At 41.7% G+C, this 20,749-nt stretch overlaps 2 protein-coding genes across 7 annotated transcripts in view; one reads left to right on the top strand and one right to left on the bottom strand.

Moving 5' to 3' along the window:
• LOC133244578 (enoyl-CoA hydratase domain-containing protein 2, mitochondrial) overlaps nt 1-7,025 on the top strand; it is a 29,826-nt gene extending 22,801 nt beyond the window's left edge. For 3 of the 6 annotated variants that reach the window (XM_061411942.1, XM_061411946.1, XM_061411943.1), the window contains 3 exons: nt 4,042-4,092; nt 5,510-5,557; nt 6,365-7,025. In XM_061411942.1, coding sequence (XP_061267926.1) covers nt 4,042-4,092; nt 5,510-5,557; nt 6,365-6,442 — 177 coding nt within the window. In that variant the 3' untranslated portion in view covers nt 6,443-7,025. The remainder of the gene's footprint in view (nt 1-4,041; nt 4,093-5,509; nt 5,558-6,364) is intronic. The other 3 variants (XM_061411944.1, XM_061411947.1, XM_061411945.1) reach the window with 1 other exon arrangement.
• A 1,673-nt stretch (nt 7,026-8,698) lies between these two features.
• Nucleotides 8,699-20,749, bottom strand: part of ZYG11A (zyg-11 family member A, cell cycle regulator) — a 64,712-nt gene continuing 52,661 nt past the window's right edge. Inside the window, exons 9-14 of the mRNA XM_061411951.1 lie at nt 17,475-17,636; nt 17,355-17,399; nt 14,978-15,172; nt 13,159-13,220; nt 12,516-12,613; nt 8,699-9,472 (exon numbers count right to left, since the gene is read on the bottom strand). Coding sequence (XP_061267935.1) covers nt 9,309-9,472; nt 12,516-12,613; nt 13,159-13,220; nt 14,978-15,172; nt 17,355-17,399; nt 17,475-17,636 — 726 coding nt within the window. The 3' untranslated portion in view covers nt 8,699-9,308. The remainder of the gene's footprint in view (nt 9,473-12,515; nt 12,614-13,158; nt 13,221-14,977; nt 15,173-17,354; nt 17,400-17,474; nt 17,637-20,749) is intronic.

The following is a 20,749-nucleotide window of genomic DNA, read 5'->3' on the forward strand; positions in this document are numbered from 1 at the left end:
ACTAGCCACATTACTTAAATTAAAATTTTACTTTCTCAATTACACTTCCCATATTTTAATGCTAACAGACACATCTGGCTGTCGGCTATTGTACTGGACAGTAAAGCATGAATGTGTCCCAAAATTGAAAATGCAAGATTCTTTAAAGCAGATAAAAAACTACCAGCCCATCTTTCGACCATACTACATGGTGGAAAAGCACTTGAAATACATGATGTAGGACATGTGTTAAGACCCATACTTTTTAATCCTCAAATAGCCTATTAGCATAGTCTCCCCAAAGGTGTAGATACCCAGGGAGTGGGTTAGGCCCTGCCTACATGTAATCTCCAAGTACCCGAGAGGCTCCACTGGCTTCTCACTTCTCTAAGAGAGCCAGAGGGACGTCCCAAGTTTCCACAAAGATAGGCAAGCAGCTGAAATGGAGCCAGGTTCTGTTAAGTTGTAATACTCACTGAGCCCATATGGTGCACCCTCATCCTTCAGACACAAGCAATCCTGGGTACTTTAATAGTGTCCCAATGTTAGAACAATCCAGGTGAGGTGATTATGCCTGTCGCGTCTGTGCTATAACAGACCCAACAAGGTTAAGTGACTGCTCATCAAAGTCAAAGAAAGTGACTGCACCACCACAAAGACAGACACTGTTTTGGCATCCATTCTGCATAATACAGAAATACAGATGATAACTAGCATTTTAAAGAGTGCAGACCATGTACACAATTTTTAAAGAACAAACTAAATCTTTAATGGATTTCAAATACAAAAAATTAAAGACATGTTACAAAAGTAATATAATATTGTTAACCATAATCTATAATTTTAATATTATTAACACAATATTTGTATTAATCATGAAAAGTAAAAAAGAGTTATCTTACTTAGGGGGGAAAAAAAAATCTCCCTCAAATAATCCTATCCTGCCTCTTTTTATAACTTTGAGATCTTTACTTACTTACTTGCTTAGTTACTTGAGGGCAAGGACTATAAAAAACATGGTAAGTTTGGTTTAAAGGCATTTGTTTTGTCTTCATTTCTTGTTTATAGTTTCATCACACATAAATGGAGAGTCTGAAGCTGTTCATTTTAATGCTGTCGTGTTTCTCTTATACTCGGTCAGAAAGTCTGAACTGATAACAAAAACTCTGAGTGACTCGGGGTAGTAACTGATTACACTTACACAGACTGAGGGGTCTATTTGTAGACTCTAGGGTTTGTCTTTTTGCATAAAATAAATAACTGGGTCTTTGAGCTTGGTCTCATGACTTTTCAATATATTGAAATAATGGTATTTTACTAATTACTAGTATTCCAGTATTTAAAAGTAGCTTTCCATACCAAAACAACAGCCTACCAAAAACTAGTATTAGAATCACTAATGCAAATCCTGGGGCATTCTGATGCAACCTGTTTAACTTCCAGGTGAGTTACTGAGTGCCAAATATGAAAAGATTCCTGAGTGCAAGAGATGCTGTTGTAGACAGCTGCCCTCTAGTGGACAAATTACCAAAACCAGCAGTGAAATTGCTCCAGAGATTACAGCCTCAAAGAGCCTATCAATAAACACAAGGTCCAGAAATTAACACTCAGATTTTCCCTTTAAACAGTACATATACTTTACCCTTTGAATATGGATTTGAATACATTTTCCATTTCAACATCAAAGTAATGGAACATCCTGTGGCAACTGTGACTCACTGTTCTCATTTCCAAATAACACATAATGATCCATCGTATTTCTAACTGAGCTTCACAGAGTGTTCCACTGAACAACACAAGTTGGAACTGTGAAGGTTCACTTATACATGGATTTTTTCCCCCCACTAAATACATACTACAGCACTACACGATCCAAGGTTGGTTGAATTTGTGGATGTAGAACTCTCTAAGTTCTGTGCAGATTTTTTACTGCATGGACAGTTGGTTCGCCCAAGCTCTGGGTTGTTCAAGGGTCAACTACATATATGTACACACACACTCAGAAACATAAATATGTGTGTTTTCAACACAGGGACAACATGCTATATAGTTTTTAATTTTCTCCAATGAGAAATCAGTAGTTATATTCGTGATAAACAAATCAAAAAGGATAGAAGAATAAGAAGGACACAGAGTAAAACTCAAAAGTAGGGTGATCCTGTTATCCTGGGGCTGTTCCAGGTTCAAAGTGAAAAGTCCCACATCCTAAAACCCTTCAGTCACTGGCAAAAAGACAAGTGTTTTGGGTCACCTAAACAGTCCTCAGTTCCCCAGTCACTCTCCCCAGCGATGACCACTGTTAACAGTTCGCATACTCTTCCAGAAATATTCATTGTACATGTAAAATATACACTTATACTCACATATCTAATTCTAAATTCCTTTAGGACAATTTAGGGGACAAGGAACACACCTTTAAAGGCTAGTCCAGTTCTAACTGACGTTTAAAAACAAACTATGCACAGAAAAGAATTCAATCAGTATGGAAAAGTATAAAACAAAAAGTGAAGTTCTTCATTCTCATGACCTTTCTCCCCAAAGACACATCACACCAACACCTTCTACACAAACTGAATAATATACACAGCACGATGCAGCTTCCTTTTTTCACCTTATATGTTGGAGAGTTGCTCATTTCAGCACATACTTATCAACCTCATTCATTTAAACTGCACACTTTTTCATTAATGGTATGGATGTGCCATCATTTAACCAGTACTCTAGTGAGGAACATTCACATTACTGACATCTTTATGCTCCTGAAAAATAGCTGGAGTGATTAACTTTGTACATCTTAGTGTACTCTTGGAAATGAATCTATAGGGTAGATGCCTACATGGAGTTACAACATGAAAGAGCATGGGCATCTATCTAATCTGCCAGTTCTTGGCAAATTGTCCTCCTGAAGCATTGTTCCAGTTTACTCTCCATTCAACTCTGTGTGCAAATACTTCTCAACGATAATGGGCATTATCAACCTTTACAGTTCCCAAGTGTGAAGTGAAAAGGAGCACCTAACTGTTCTGATCTACGTTTTCTTTAAAAGTAAAGCTGAGCACACCTTATGTCTTTTTTTCCTTTTTGTGAACTAGCTTTCCATACTGTGTGAATGCTAAAAAGTATATATATATATATATATATAAGCTTTTTGTAAAGGAAATGCTTCTGTCACAATATCACAAATATATTCTCCCAGATCTTGATTTTTGCTTGAATCTGTGGTATTTTTCCCAGTCTGAAGTTCATCTTTATGTAGCTAGTTTTTTCATTTATGGTTTCCATGCTAACAGACTTTTTAAATTGTTCTTTCCTGATAAAGTCTTACAAAACCTTCAAATAATACAATATGAACAAAATAGGAGGCAAACGCACTCCTTGCCTGGAAGTGTGGTGGGGGATGGAGAGCCAGACCTGCAGTGGCACAAAATAATTAGAAGCAAGACCAATGAGGCAAAGATGGTCACTTCAGTGCTCTTGCTTCCAAGTGGCCCTACAAAATGGCCCTCAGGATTTCAACCCCGGCCTGTCAGATTCCAAAGTCCAAGTTCCTACTACTGACCTTTTTCACCCTCCTGGGGTAAAACGTGCTTTCAGTGGAGGCTTGCATTTGTTGAGATGAGACGGGTAGAGGAAGGGACAGGAGTGGGAAAGGTGACTGGGAATCGGATCCAAGCTTCGCCACTGACTGGATAAACGTGGCCAACTGCTTCCCCACCCTGAGCCTCAATTAAACCCCTCCTGAAGGGCTGGGGAGCAGCCTGTGACCGTTAGACAAGTCTGTGGGTGGGAAAGCATGTGTACAGTGGAGTATGTTGTACATGCTGGAGGCATGTATTAACTGACGAGAATTCCAGATGGTCAGGACTAGGAGGGTTAGGGATCGGTTAGGCTTCCTTCATTATTGAAAAGGAACATCAGCTAATTAGTAGGTATAACACTAACAAAAGTAAACACTGTCACTAGAATAGCTGGATTTCTACCCAGACCTCATCCCCTATCATGGAGCTTGTGTGCCTGTGAGCACCAACTGATCCCCTCAACCAAGCGTTTGCTTTTCCCTAGGCCCCCATTGCTGTGCGGCTGAGCAAAGTAGCCATTGACCGAGGAATAGAGGTGAGAGGGTTCTGGGTCGGAACTTAGCATCTGCTAAGGTCAGTGGGGTGGCTGGGAGGCAGTGCTTTCAGGGCACACAGATGGACAACACAGCTGGAAAGAACTCAGCAATCAGACTCTTCTAATAGACTTGGAGCCTGAACCTCTCTCTTTGTTTTGTAGTTTTACCCATCTACAAAATGAAGTTTGGCCAGGTAAAAATACTCCAAATTATATTTTATCCTCATTTCTCTCCCTTGGTTAGAGAAGGTAACTGAAGTCCAGAAAGGGTAAATGACTTACCCGGGGTCACAGAGCAAATGAGTTACAAGAACCCAGGTCTGCATGGCTATCAGTCCATGTTCTCAGGATTATGCTGATGGTCAGCAATGCGGCCTCACAGACGGGGCTCAGGCACGCTGACTTGGCTGCAGCTAACTCATCCTACACATCAACTTATTCATTTATTACACACTAAACCTAGACCTGAACTGGGACACCAGAATGAATCAAATATGGTCTCTGCCCCCAAGGTAGGAGAGGGACTGACATAAGTCACTAATAAAAAGTCGAGTACCAAGTAGACAGCCCAGAGAGGGTAGAGCTGCACCTTCCATGGGGCTACTGGGTACAGGGCTGGACAGTGCTGTGTTGGAGAATGTTTTCTAGAACTGGGGTTTAGGCTGGATAAGAATTCCAGAAAAATTGGAAAGTGTGAGAGAAAAAACAGAGGTGCATAAATAAGCAACTCAACTGAACAAGAGGAAGGGACGAGTGAGTCAGCACAGCAGTGAGGTTAGGGGCATGGGCCCTGGTGCTGGACCATCTGGGTTCCAAGACCTGTTTTCCCACACACCGTTGTGTCTTTACACAAATCACTCCACCTTTCTATGCCTCAGATTTCTCAGCTGTGTAGTAGGGAAAATAACTGCTGCTATGAACAGTACTTCTCTTACAATAGTGCCTTTAAGTGAGTAATAACAAGCAGTGGACAGTAGAGACTGGGAAGTTGCCAGGGGCCAAGTCATGCAGGCCTTGGTTCTGAGGGCAATGGAAAGCCAGCAGAGTTCATTAATGGGGCTGACAGGAGACATGGTGAGGCAGCCAGGTGGGGAAGGAGGGGACAATGCCTGTGCAAGCACAGCTCACACACTCCCTCCTCATCTCTAAGGCTGTTTGTAATCCCCCCTGTTGTTCTCACAGCCCCCACTCATCCTAGCACTGCCTCACCTCTGTAATGAATGGTGTTCCCTCTCCAGTAGGGGATTCCTTATCACACCATCTCTCTTCATATGGTCTGGCATACAGTAAGCCTGGATAATTCTTTGCTGGAAGAATCCAGGGAACAGCAGGAAGTGGTGTAGAGAGCAGGGCGAGCTGGCGCCCAGGGCACATGGAGGTGGGCAAGGCTGATCCAGGCACCACTTCTTTCCTGCAGGTGGACATCGCATCAGGGATGGCCATTGAAGGGATATGCTACGCCCAGGTACGTGTCTGCTGCCAGTCCTGCATGCTTGTAAGCAGAGGCCAGGCCAGGGTGGGGTTCTTGGGTACTATTAGTACATGACCAATTGAACAGGTTCCTCCCAACCCACACAGTCAGCCTGCACTGATCCCAGGGGAGCCACAGAGCACTCTCTGGGGCTGTTTCCTCAGCCATCTAATGGCACTGCACCCTGCCCTAATTTGCTGTCCAGAGAATCACAGAGGAACCCGACAGAAGAAGAGCAGCTTCTGAGTTCTCCGTATCAGTGGCTACTGGTACAGGCCAGGCTGTACCAGCCTAGAGCCCAGGCTGGAGGATGCCAAGGCCTTGATTATTGCCCATAGGTTGTGTATGCTCGATGGTGGGACAATAAACTATGGCTGACCCATTTAGCCCCTTACTCCTTAGTGAGTCAAAAACATGAATCTCCAGGCTAACAAGTAACAAAATCCTCCTAAACGGGGGTTTGGGAACTTATAGAACCCAATGTAAACCAACTGCATACCAGGATTCAGAGCCAGAGCTCTTACCACAAAGCCTAGTCTTTGTTTTCTACCGAGTAGCCTCATTTCAGACTGCTGAATGAGACTGTGAGCTCTCAGAGGCACGTACACTGCGCACAAAATCAGGCTGGTGTGAGGAGATCAAGGAGCCACCAAGGCCCACACGTTTGCATGACCCAACACCAGAGTCCAAAGACAGTGAAAGACTGGATCCTGGCCTCGCCAGGGGCTGAACAACCTTCAGCAAGTCTTTACTGGTTTCTGCACCTGTCCCTGCAAACTGATACTCTGTATGTTGTTTCAGAACATCCCAACCCGGGATCGGCTGGAAGGCATGGCTGCTTTCAGGGAGAAGCGCCTCCCCAGATTTGTTGGCGAGTGACCTCCATTTAACCTGAAGCAAGGGAGATGCACAGCTTACAGGGCAGGATCCAGAAGGAAGATGTGCAGCACCTCTGCCCTCATCATTTCACCTCTGCCCTCATCATTTCACCTCTCTGGGTTCCAGATTCCTCACAAGGACAATGATGGATAGGAAATAACAGGCATGGTGCCTGGTACTAGGGTGCTGACTATGCCACCTACTGCTCCCTTCATTACTCCTCACCCAGGCGACCTCATCACTGGGGTGAGGTTGGCTTTGGAGCATACCTGTCTCTCCCTAATAGAACAATAAACTAAGGATAAAACAGACCCCTCTGGGCCCTTACAGCACTGGCACCCAAGTCTGATCACTGCGTCTCAGTTATTAGGTGCTCACCAGAGATGCAAGATGCTGTAAGAACCACCCCACAATGGCCCTGTTTCTCCCTCAGTACAATAGAGATAATAAGGAGACCTTGGTTGTGGTTGAATAGACTCAGCTCTCTGCCAGTTACTCACTGTTTGCCTCAGCCTCCTCAACTATAATGAACCTGTCTTGAGGATTAAAAAATAATAAAATACCTGATGTTCCATAAACATGAGTTATGATTAATGTACTGTTTTCTTTTAAGAACCAGATGAAATCACTGCTGTGAAAACCTTTTGTAAACTGTAGGGTGGCAGACAAATCTTTGCTGGTGCATTTAATTAACTTTCAGGAGCCCTGAGAAGGGAACGATTAACTGAGGTGGACAACATGGAAGATTAAGAAATGGACAGGTAATACTGCAGTTGAAGGCTGAAGGATCAAACAGGCAATGGAGGCAAAGAAGAGGAAAACTGAGGGGAATAGCACGAGCCAAAAAGCAAGATGATGGCACTTTGAAATAAAGGGGGGCTGATATACACATGTGCACACTAGCCTCAGCAGCCCTCCTCCTATACCAAGGCAGGGCAAGAGACAGTCATGTGGTCATTCTTTAACTGATCTGAGCTTCCTAAGCCTGTGCCTGGGCAGGCTCAGGAGTTACTGAACCATGGGCATGGGCATGGACACAGACCAGTAACACTGTTGACTTGCTTTTAAAAACAAATGTGCCTCAAAGCTGTACTCGTTTCCTGGAAGGAAAAGTAAGACAAGAACCCAAGTCTTAGGAATCAGCACCAACCACACAAGCACAATTTGTCTATCTAGGAAAGTACCCATTTTGTTGTACTTCCTTCTTCTTATCTGTTGAAGTAAAGTGAAGTCACCCAGTCATATCTGACTCTTTGCAACCCTATAGACCATAGCCTACCAGACTCCTCTGTCCATGGGATTTTCCAGGCAATAGTACTGGAGTGGATTGCCATTTCCTTCTCCAGGGGATCTTCCCAACCCAGGGCTCGAACCCGGGTCTCCCGCATTGTAGACAGATGCCTTTACCATCTGAGCCACCAGGGAAGACTAAAACTATCCCAGAGGACTGTTGAAAATCAGAGAAAATGTACAGAGGTGCCCAATGCTGAACTGGACCTCAACAGGTACTATTTCCCACTCATCCTCCTCACATCAGCCCACGCTTGTATCTGGTAACAGCATGTTCTGACATATGGAACCCAGGTCAGGAAACTAAGACATACTTTTAGAATCATGCACAAGAGTGAATGAGAAAATCTGTGGAGTTTCAGGGCCGTTGAAGGAAGCAGGTCACAAATTCCCCTTATCCAGTGGGACACCAGTGAGCAATAGTTTGAGAAAATAATTTAGAATAAGAATAAACCTCATTTGATTTCAAAAGGCGATATGGGGCATTCCGGTTAAGAATCTGGCCAGCTTACAGTATAAAAATCTAATACTAAAATAAGCTACCAATTTAAAAAAATTGTTTCTTCGAAAAATTTAGATGACTGGCATAACATGTTTCATTGACTGTCAATAATGTGAGGAAGGACTTCATTCCATAAAGCACATTTGCAGAGGACACAAACAAAAGCCTTTCATAGCTTACACTGAGGTTGAGGTTGGTTCTCAGAAAAGCTCATTATTTTTCTCATCCAAGTTAGGTAAGAGCACCTCTTTAAATCTTTGGCACAGTCCTTCCTCTGTTTTGGTCACAGTCGCACTCAAATTAAAAATCTGAGGGATTGAGATTTATACTCGCTATATAATCTTTCATCTAAACACTTCTCAGTCCTGTGACCAGGCCCCACCAGCACCAATTACCCACAATGTTATTATGCTCATTCAGTCTAAGGTGTAAAGTTGGAGGAAAAAGGTCAAAGGTAGACTATCCAAAAATCATAAAAATGTATTTCTCTTTCCTCCACCCAACAAGTGGAAGGTAATTTGGTATGTATTAAAAAAAATTTTTCCCTTCCCTCCAATAGAGGTTCTGCCTTCCAAACAATACATTTAAACACACATGTTTCCTAGAACTCTTTCATGCATTTCTTTTCCAAAGGCCTCATATAGCCAGGAATAACAACTCAGGAGATTCTTTCAACCATGAAATTTAACATAAATACAGAGGTCCCCCATAGGTATTTCTTTTTTTCTTTCCTCTAACAATACTCAGTTAGAAACTGGTCAGGGCTAAAGAAAATTAACTGGCATAGCTGTTTGAACAAAAGCTTACAGGTCTTCCCACAGAGTCTAGGGCTTGATTTTTCAAAACTACTGAAAAGGTATTCCGAGAATGATTCCAACTTGATTTGAGATTATGGCTATCACACAAATCCAAACTTCTTATAACTTACAGAAAATCATCCCCCAAAAGGCCAACAAGGCGGTCAGCTCACAAACTCCGACAACTTGTTTCAATCCAACACTTGATTGCTGATACAGCAGAAGGCCTGATACTGAAGACGTAGCACCTCTGAGGCCCTGAGGTTAAGAAGGGCCTTCAACAGAGAGAGGGCCTCTGGTAATTTATAAAGTACATTTTGAAGTCATCTATAATGGAGGCTGCGATCTGCTGTGCTTGGGGGTCTGCCTCACTGTGCTCCCGGATGTCACACACAAGTTGCAATCCTTCTTCTTCAACTAACATTTTGCAGTATTTGCTGGCTGAAAGAAAATCAAGCAAAGAAACCTGATGTTCAAGTTGGTGTTTTAAATATTCCCAGTTACCACATTCATCATTTTAAAGATGCCAATAATGCTCGGCTTATGCAATTTGATAACGGATGATTATTTTATTAAGTTTATTTCCAGACAACTCTATGCTTCAAATATCTCTAGCTAAAAGGATAAGAACTTCTTCTATTACGAAAATAATAAAAATTTCATGTTCAGGCAGTATGCTGAGCTAGACAACCTAAAAATACCAGAGGCTGGATAAAATATAATTGAAAAATTTTAAATTCATGGTTGAGTGTACAAAGTAAAGGAACTGTCAAGGAGTCAGACACAAAGAGCAAAAAAAAAGCACTTAAAGCTCATGTAACCTCACCTGTAACTTTTCTGGAGTAGAAAGGGACTGTCAGTTTCAGTAATCTAGGAATTTCAATTTTAACTTTAGGAAGTCAGAAGCAAAAATAATGCATAAATTTGGCCCCTCAAAAGGCCAGATGAGACAAGGGATAAGACAATGAAACATGTCTATCTTGGCCTGGGTTCTGGGGAGAAGTCTTTCCTGAGTCCCAAGTTGGGATCTCAACCCAAGTTGGTACAGGGTTAGCCTAAATGTTCTTGGAATCCTTGAGCTGAGAAATTAATATAAGGATTAGACCAATCCCAGGAAAACCTCCAGAACACTTGACAGAAGCAAATACAAAACTGTACTAAAGGGATATGTCCACAACTCAGTCTGAAAAAGATTCTCTTAATCAGTGAAACAGTCAATTAAACACAGAAACCATGATCCAAAACATATTTAAGGACTTCCCTGGTAGACTAGTGGTTAAGACTTTGCCTTCCAATGCAGGGGACATGGATTCAATCCCTGGCTGGGGAGCTAACATGCCTCATGGCCAAAAAAACAAACCATTAAAAAAAAAACACAGAAGCAGTTTTGTAACAAATTCAATAAAGAGTTTAAAATGGTCCATCCACATGAATAAAAATCTTAAAGAGAAAAAACACACAACTAAGACAACCAAGAATGCAATAAAAAGAAACAAAGACATGGATACTTTTTTTTTTAATGGTAACAAGATATGTAGGACTGATTGAGAGAAGATATAAGATATTTCTGATAAATGTTATAAGAAAGGAACAGAGAGAATAGCTGGAGGGTAATACTTTAAAAGAAAATTTCTGAAAATGTTCATCAATTTTGTAAGGTATAACCATGATCTGAAATCCAGACACCATAGAACAAAACAATGACTAGCAAAAACAATGAATAAAATCAAGACAATAAACTGGAAAAAAATATTTGCAAGAGTTCCTTCAAATTAAAAAAAAAAAAAAAAACCAGTAAACAACCATAAGCAAAGGAAACCAACAGACAATCCAAATGTAAGAAAAGACAGTTAACCTTACTTAAAATGTCAAGTTAGAATCACTTTCACCTTAGACAGGCAAAGATAAAAAATTCAACTAAAAGTTTTGCAAGAATAAAAGGAAACTGCAAGCTCTCATATATTGCTGATGGGAATGCAAACTGGTAATCAACTCTCTGGAAGACAGTTTAGCCAATACCCAACAAAATTATAAACATTCATAACATTTTGACTCAGCTCTGCAGATTATACTCACAAAGTATACTATGCTTGTACTAATACTATACTATGTGCAAATGCTAATACTATAAGCCAAGCAATGTTTAAATGCTTTGCAAATGTTAACTCACTTAATTCTCATAACAGTCCTATAAAACAGGTACTTGGATCCCTATTTTACAGATGAGGAAACTGGGGCACAGAAAGGCTAAGTAACTTGCTCAAGCTCCCACAGTTAGTAAATGGAAAAACAGGGAGTAAAGTTCAAATAGTCTGGTTCTGGGGTCTGTTCTCTTAATCATCAGACATATGTATCTTTCCTAAATATATACAGAGTTTGTGTGTGTGTTTTTTTTCCCCTGGTGGTCCACTGGTTAGGACTCCAAGATTCCACTGTAGGGGCCCAGGCTCAGTATCTCCTGGGGGAATTAAGATCTCACATGCTGTGGGTGTAGCCAAAAATAAAGAGAAGTGTTAGGGCAAGCTCCTAAAAACCATTTTTCTCTATCAGTTCTTTCCTAATTATTCTGCCACTTTAGCTTTAGAATAATCTTCAGATTCCTCATCATTTACTGTATTCATTCACTTGAACTGTATTATATATGTGAATAGAAAAGAACTGAGGAGTATAATATGTCCATAATTATTTCAGTCTATAAATTATTTCCTAGAGTTTTTTGTACATAGGCCCCAATACTTGTTAAAGCTATTTTAAGATAGTTTATGCTTTTGATAGTTAAACATTTCATTAATTCTAAAAGTTATACCTTTAAGATTTTTCAGCATAAAATTACAGTCTATAATCCTTTTTATAATACAAATTCTCTAATTCTTTTATACAGAGTTAAAGTCTAGGATTCTTTTATAATACAAGCAAAAATTTTAGTAATAATCCTTAGCAAAGAAAAAAAGCCAAGAATTCCCAAGAGGAATTTAAAGCAACAAATGTGGAAAAACATTTAATTTCCTGAGAAACAACTCCTGACATCTGGCCCCCCAGTCTCCCACAAACCACTACAAAGAGGCAAATCTATGTATTACTTATAGGAAAGATAGTCTTACGATAAAATATTCAGTGAAGAGAAAGCTATAGGATACCACACACAGAATGAGCCCATTTTGTCTAAAAACATATGCACGTACAGTATATAATAACTATAGCATATATACAGAAAATTACCTGGAAGGATAGTTATAGTTAATGAACAGTGCTTGCCTGCGGGGAATAGGAGCAGGAGCACACTTTCACTTTCTATATTGCTTACCATCCATCCCCAAATAAATTATAATTCTGTAGCATCTTTTATACTAATACAAAAGCTTTTTAGTTTCTTCTTAAAAAGGGTTAAAATCAGGACATAAGAGAACAATTTTTCAAAATTCCATCTTGAACTTAATCCTTATACAAAAAAATAGCTAAAAAACAATTATTTTTAAATACATACGGTTTTTACTGCAGACATGATACATGGCCCATAGTGCCCAGAGCTGAACCTCTGGTTGAGAGAAGTTGCCAAGGAGCGGAAAAAATGCCTTGAAGGATCTAAATAAGTACAAAGAAGATATTTCTTCAGAACTCAGGCTAACATCAGGGATATAGTAATATTTTCAACATCCCCGCAGCCACTCCCAGAGTCAATTCTTCATTAAGACAGATGTATTGCTGAGCATATAATTGGAACTAGCATTTAAGATGGAGAAGGAAATGGCAACCCACTCCAGTGTTCTTGCCTGGAGAATCCCATGGACAGAGAAGACTGGTAGGCTACAGTCCATGGGGTCGCACAGTCAGACACAACTGAATCGACTTAGCAGCAGCAGCAGCATTTAAGAAATTATATTCTGTGTTAGACACTATACATTCAAAAACTGATTCCACCCTCAATATTGCACACTGTCAGCTTCATTTTACAGATGACAAAAACTAAGTCTCAGAGATTTTCTTAAAGTGATTTTACAAGTATCACAAAGAAATCAGATTTGAATATAAGGCTATTTGATTCTAATATTTTATTATACCATGGCCTCTACAGAGTGAGGAGACTAAGGACAAGCTTTAAGAGAAGTACTACACCATGACGAAATTACCTGTAAGTAACCAAAGCTGTCATCTTACAACTTGAACTTGGCCATTTCTGGATGGTTGCATACTACACAAAAAGAGAAATCAAGATTCTAGTATTGTTTCATGTCATTTATAATTATATACATATGAAACAATATAAATTTTCAAAATTGAGGATTACTCAAATTTAGGTATACCTAACCAACCAACCATTAATTAGACAGCCATTATATATGTAGAATATGAAGAAAGTCATGTGGAAAACAATACACCAGAAAGGGACTTCTGTTTAAAGATGGAAGACTGAGCATGAATGGAACAGTACAACTGGTTTAAAAGAAGATAAACACACATGAAACAAAGCAGAAGAAAAATGGCAAATGATTTAATAGGTCCAGCACTGGGGAAGGTTAAAAAAAAAAAAAACCCATTTTGAACAGAACCCCTAACAGACCTAAAAACTGGGCATACAAAGTACTTCAGGAAGTGAGATTACAGGTAGGCTTAAAATAGGAGGACTGGTTGAAAGTACCAAGGAATCAAGACTACCAGATCTCCTCTACCACCCCTTACAAAAATGTTTGGACTGGGCAACCCCATGAACAATTGAGGTTGGAAGTACCATGCTAAAAACAGGGGGCTAAAGTGAAAAATACTAAATACTAAATGCTGAGGTGCCCCTGCCCTCAACTCTATCCTTCTATGGGTGTTTAGACTGTTGGAAGCCAACCTTATGATTTTCAATCAGGAGAATAGGAATTAAGCAAGGGAGGGAGGCAGGGAGAAAAAGAGGAAAGGAAGGAAGGAAGGAAGTAAAAGAGGAAGAAGGGATGGAGGAATGAAAAGGATAGAAAGAAATCTCCTAGAACTGAAGGAAAACAAGATTCCAGAGCAGTAAGTAGCCAGTGGAACAGATGAAAATAAACTCGTATCAAGGCACATCACTGAGATTTCCAAACAATAAAGATAAAGATCTTAAAACTTCCAAAGAAAAATGGCACAGGACTTCTCAACAGTGATACCAAGAAATAACAATGGAGCAATGACCTAGAAATGTGAAAGGAAAGTATTTCAGTACTTGAGTTTTATATCCAGCCATCTGATCAACTAAAGGTGAATGTAAAATAAAGGTCTTTCAAATATAAAAGGTTTCAAATTCTTTTCTTACATCTCTTAGGAAGCTACTAGAGGATATGACCCAACAGAATGCGGGAGTATACCAAAGAATAGAAAGGTATGCAATCCAGGAAACAGGGAATCCAACATGAGAGAGCAAAGAGAATCTTCAGGACGACAGTAAAGGAACTTCCTGGGATCTAACAGATATACAAAATATATCTAACAGATGGAACAAAAACAGAGGCTTGGGAAATAAGCTGACGTGGACAGAATACATTTAAATGTACTGAAAGGAGACATACAGTTGGAGTATAAGAAAGGGTGTGCACTGGGAATTTTCATTTTCCTAAGTGGAAAATAAACTGACAATGTCTAAAACTACAAAGTCAGGCATACCAACGTATGTTAGAGATAAGAAGGTAAACACCAAAAGAAACAGCTTTAAAAAGAGCTGAAAGTGGGAAAGAGAAGGGAAATAACCTATATAAACTGCATGCTTAATTTTATAAAAGGGCAGTATCAGAAAGAATGCAGAAAATGTTAATAGAGGTTAGCTTTGGGTGGTAAGGTGTGGATGACTTATAATGTTTTGTTTATATTCTTCTCTATCTTTCCCATTTTCTACAATTAACACATATTTCAAAAACTCTTATGATCTAGAAAAATAAGTTTTCTGCAAGAAGAGATGACTCTGGATTTTGTAAAGAGGAACAGTCCTTATACCAGATCCTGGAGAAGCGCTGTCCTCTGGAGGTCACAGGATATCCAGGGCTGTTTGTCAGATGTCAGGTGGGCTATGATGCCTGCAGCTAAATAGCTGACTTCCAAGTCCTTGCTATGGAGCAAGCTACTGATATGCTTTACCATATCTTCAGTAATCAGCTTGGGAAAGAGTTCTTTGACTTCAACCACGTTGTTCTATGGGGCAGATGGAGTAGAGAATATCAGGAATCGGTTCCTCTCCCTCTCTTACTGCTCAGCTCAGATACATATAAGAACACTCAGTCCCTGCTCCTCCCTCTGATTTAGCCTCACATCTACTACAAACCCATCCCCTTGATGATAAAGATGATTAGTAAGAACAAATCATTGAGGAAGCACTTACTAAGTGCCAGGCACTGCGCTTAGACTGAAATGTCTTTTTTATCTGCCTTATCTTACATCTTTTTTTATCTGCCTCATCTCATTTAATCTTTGATAGTCCTACAAAGTCTGACACTCAGAAAGACTAACTTGTCAGCTTCACATCGCTAACAACTGGTTGGAGTAGATTACAAATCCAAGTCTGACTCAAAAACTTAACATTCCTGGGGCCTGCTGTATGTTACGTCAGTTTTAACGGTAACAATGAAAGGCAGGTAGTAGTTTCATTATTTTATGCACTATATTAGTTTCGATGCTGTGTAACAAATTTAACACAAACTTGGTGGCTTAAAACAACACACATTTTTCCTCTCACAGTTTGTATGGGCCTTGCTTAGCTGGGTTTCACGAGCCTGCAGTCAAAGTGCTGGCTGGGCTGCATGCTCACATCGGGAGGCTCCAATGGGTGAGGTGGGGGTGGGGAGACTACTTTCAAGCTCACTTGGACTGTTGGTAGGATTCATTTCCTTGTGGCTGCAGGAATAAGAGTTTCTTGCTGGAGACAACATATCTCTTTCATTTGACTTTTCCTGAGTTGTATCTATAATAAATCTATAATAAATTAAAAATAGCAGGGGACTTTACCTGGTAGTACAGTGGCTAGGGGGGCTTCCCAGGTGGGCACCAGTGCTAAAGAACCTGCATGCCATTGTAGAAGAGACATGGGTTCGATCCCTGGGTTGGTAAGATCCCCTGGAGGAGGGCACAGCAACCCACTCCAGTATTCTTCCCTGGAGAATTCCATGGACAGGAGTCTAGCAGGCTAGTCCATAGGGTCAAAAAGAGTCAGACATGACTGAAGCGACTTAGCACGAACACAAAGTGGTTAGAACTCTACACTTTCACTGCAGAGAGCAGTGATTCAATCCCTCGCTGGGAAATAAAGATTGCCCCATGCCATGTGGGACACAGACCCAAAAAAAATCTTTCCTTTGGGACTTCCCTGGTGGTCCAGTGGCTAAGACTCCACACTCGCAATGCATTGGGGCCCAATTTTGATCCCGGGTCAGAGAATTAGACCCTACATGCTGCAACTAAGAGTCTGCATAGTACAACTAGATTCCGCAAGGCCACAACTACACATCTGGCACGCCACAATGAAGATCCCACATGCCATAAATAAGACCGAGCACGGTCAAATAAATATATATTTTAAAAATATCAAATAAAGTGCCTTCCCAAGTTCTGTGAGCCATTCTAGCAAATTACCAACCTGAGGAAGGGGTTGTGGAATCCCTCAACTTAAAGTCAATCAGAAGCAGGAGTAGCTCTGGACTTAACAGTTGGCAACTAAAGTGGAGGCAGACTTGTGGAACTGAGCTTTTCAGGATCTGATGCTAATGCCTGACAGTCAGTGACAGAATTTAGCTGAATCGAACTGTAGGACATCTAGCTCGTGTCAGAGAACTGGAGAAGTGGTTGTTGGAAAACACCCCAGATTGTATAACCTGCTTTTGACCAGTGAGACATTAGAAAATCTGACATAAGCAGAAACTGAAGAAGCATTTGTGCAGTGGACTTGCTGTCTACCACTGCCCTGAAACCGCCAAGTGAGGAAGCTCATACAGACACCAGGCCCAGCTAACAACCTGCACCAACTGCCAGAGGTCAGAGTCAGATCATCCTGGAGCACCTAGGTCTAGCTCAGCCACTGATGGACGACGGCAGTGACATGAGTAACCACATAAGACCAGCAGAAGTGCACAGCTGAGCTGAGTTCAAACTGCTGACCCACAGATTCACAAGTAAATAAAATGGATGCTGTTTTAAGCTGTAGTTTGTTTACAGCAATAGCTGACTCATATATAATGGTATTTACTTTATAGAGATGGTGTGAAGATCAAACAAGTTAATGTAAACTGCTTACAAAAGTGCCTAGCACATAGTAGGTAACACATAAGTGTTAGTTTTCTTATTGTTTAATTAATTACAATTAATTCAAAACAATTCACCTTACCAAAAGACCAAGTACTTTGCTTTGTATTGCTGTCTCTGAAAAAGTCTGTGAAAAGAATACACAGGTTATTGTATCATGAAGAAAATAACTTTACAGATAAACTCAATCCTGTCTTCCCACCTCCAAGACTTGGATGAAGATCGCCAATCCTTGATTCTCAATAAAGTGCCTACAAATAGCCGGAGACTGTTCTGTAAGATTCCAAAGTGCTTTCAAAGTAAACAAGAGGGTGACGTCATCTAGATTCTCAGCAGTCTTCTGTTTTACTATTGCTAGAAGTTCCTAAAAAAGAAAAAGAGAGTTAGACACGCTGGTGACTGACTCAAGTGTTTCCAATATAAGGAAAGCAATGGTTAAGAAAAGTTTTTAGAATCAAACCGAGGTTCTAAACCCAGTTTGACCACTTAATAGCTTTGGTTCCTACCTTCTCTCTGTAAAATGAGTTACCCCTATTTCCTAGGGTTTTTGTGAGGTTCAAAAGAAAAAAATATTAAATTTTAATAATCACTTAATCTAGTTTGTCATGCTTGTTAATAAACCTCATAATCAAGTACATATTAGCTATTCCATTATTCATGTGTTAAGAGTATCTAGTCAACACCTTTTGGAAGGCAGGCACATATTCAGGTAAGAGAGAGAGATTAAAAAAAAAAAGATAATTGGTTTTTCTCAACTAAATAAAAGAATTTTAAGATTTGGTAAATGCTCTGAAGGAAACACATAAAAGCCTAAGAATTTTCTTTAGAAAAGGTGTGAGAAACCTCCAAATGTAACAGCAGCCTTCCCAAAGTGTGATGGGCCCTTCCCTCCCCCATCCCTGGCACCAGCCATCTAGGGAGGGGCTGCTGCACCACCCTGCACCTCTCTGCACGAAGCGACACAGACCCCACTGGTCCATGCCTGCCGCCTACCCACCGCACAGCTGGGCAGGCTAGAGCTCCACTCTGGGGACACTCGCACCTGGGCCACCTCATCAGTCACGAGCTGACCAGTGAAGTCAGTATGGGCTGAACCCACAGCGCCCCTGCCTCAGACAGCAATCCCAGGGATGGGTGTGTCAACTGCCTCCACGTAGCCACTGTGGTCTCCACTGCTTGTGCGCCTTGTGCTTCGCCCCAACCAGAGTTACAACATGCTGGAGTGATCTGGAAGTTCTTCAGACCTGGCCGCTTTCTGATGTCGCACTGTTCTGCTCAGAGTGTTGTGGCAGCAAGGCAGGGGCAAGCTATAGCAACCCCGCTCAGCCATCAGTTGGCACAACGTGGGCCCCTCTCCTGAAGCGAGCAACTGTCAACATGCGACCATTAGTGATCCTGCTCAGCCACTGGTCAGTGCCAAGTGAGCCCCTCTCCCCTCCTGTATATAAAAGGAGTCCAAATCTTATCTCAGTTACGATTGGGTAAGATGGGTTTGGTTCTTTTAAAAATAATTTTCTTAATATTTATTTATTGGGCAATATCAAGTCTTAGTTGCTGCATGCAGGACCTCTGTTGCACCATGAGGGCTCTTTGAGGCACAAGGACCTTCTAAGTGGTGCCAGGCCTCACTGATTGCCGTATGCTGGCTTAGTTGCTCCACAGCATGTGGGATCTTAGTTCCCTGAGCAGGGACTGAACCCACTTCCTCTGCACTGCAAGGCGGATTCTTAACCACTGGACCACCAGGGGAGTGGTGGTCCCTGGGGCAAGATGGCTTCTGAGACACTAGTCTGCCATCTTCTTGGTCTGCTAGTTATCTAATTAAAATAATTATTTTCTGTTCCATCAACTCATCTCCTGATTGGCCTGCTGTGTGGCAAACAGAATAAACTTGTGCTTGCACTCAGTAACACATACAAAGGTACTATCTAAACTGAGACCAGAATAAAAAGAGGATAAGGCAGCTAAGCAAGGAATGAGGACACAGGGAATGGGGGGAGGGGAGTGGGGAGATATTCTAGAGGAAAAACCGTCTGTTCTATGCCACTGAGCAGGTTACTGTGGCTAGAGGATAACACTAGTATTATAATCGTATGTCCTAACATCTTGAAAAAACTAACAGATTCCAACATACCATTTCATATTAGAATATTTCTAGATCAAAGTTGAGCTAGTATTTATGCTTTCTTTCAAACATGCTAGACTATCATGTAAAAGGAAAGAGACAGCCATTTCCACAAGGGACCTAGTATCAGATCCTTTGTTCTTGAGGTCAGGTCATGGTGAGGTAAGGTGTTTCTGTAAATCTCCACCAACAAATATTATTCTCCGTCCTAACAAGAAAGGGCTAGGTCCCTAGGCAAAAACTTCAGCCTTTGAGGTCCAGATCCTGGCTGAAGAAGCAGATCTCAGTTGGCAACTCCCTCAGGGCCATGTCCCCAGACCCTGTCCAGCCATCATCAATGAGAAGCCAGGAGCCCAACTGGCCTTCAGGCTCCTCAGGCCACCTGTATGGTGGGGGCCAGGTCCCGCCAACTGCATCCTATGCTGACTGCCACTGCCATTAAGTCAAGAGGTAGAGACAGGGGAGAGGTTCACCACTGCCTCAAGGCCTGGGCAAAGTCAAATAGGTGGCCTTGGTGAGGGTTCTGGAGCCCTGCAGGACACAGCCCCCAGCCTGTTCCCTGAGCCTCCCAGCTTACCCAAGGGCCCAAGGCCAGGTAAGCTGGAGGTCCCCAGGGAGAAGACCCCGATCCACCTTTTACCTCACTCTCCCCAATGACCACCACTCCACTGACTGCTGAATAGGCCCGTTAACAGTCACTCATTGACAGTTGGTTGCTTGTGGGAGGGGCCTGGTGCAAACCAATGGTTGAGCAGGACCACTAATGGTCACTCATTGACAGCTGGTTGCCTGTGGGAGGGACCTGGTGCCAACCAATGGCTGAGCAGGACCAATAATGGTCACTTATTGACAGTTGGCCGCTTGTGGGAGGGCCCACTGCAGCACCAATCAATGGCTGGTAACAGGGTGTACAGTAATAGTACACAGTGATGGCCACGTGTTAAGATCTGTGCTTGGCAGCACTCTGTTATAATTCCACCTCAAATATTTTATACAGTCAAGAGAGAATATATCTAGAGAATTCACAAAAATAAAGCTGCAAGACCTGAAAGTGTAATACAGCATGGCTGTGCACAGCCCTCAGCATGCAGCCAGTGCTGTAGCCATTAGCCCCCACTTTCTCCCTTACCAGACTATGGTTACCAAAAGACTATTAAAGGTTGCTCAGGCACCGGTTGGTGGTGAAGTGGGCCCCTCCCTAAACTCAGCAACTGTCAGCGAGTGACCCTTAGTGATCCTGCTCAGTTACTGGTCGGCAGGGCAATAGGCCCCTCCTACAAGCAAGCAACTGCCAATGAGCGACCATTCAACCAATGGCAGGCAGAGTGGTGGTCGTCCTGTGCAGAGTGAGG

This window comes from Bos javanicus, chromosome 3 (assembly GCF_032452875.1).
Source record: "Bos javanicus breed banteng chromosome 3, ARS-OSU_banteng_1.0, whole genome shotgun sequence".
Classification (NCBI taxonomy): Eukaryota; Metazoa; Chordata; class Mammalia; order Artiodactyla; family Bovidae; genus Bos; species Bos javanicus.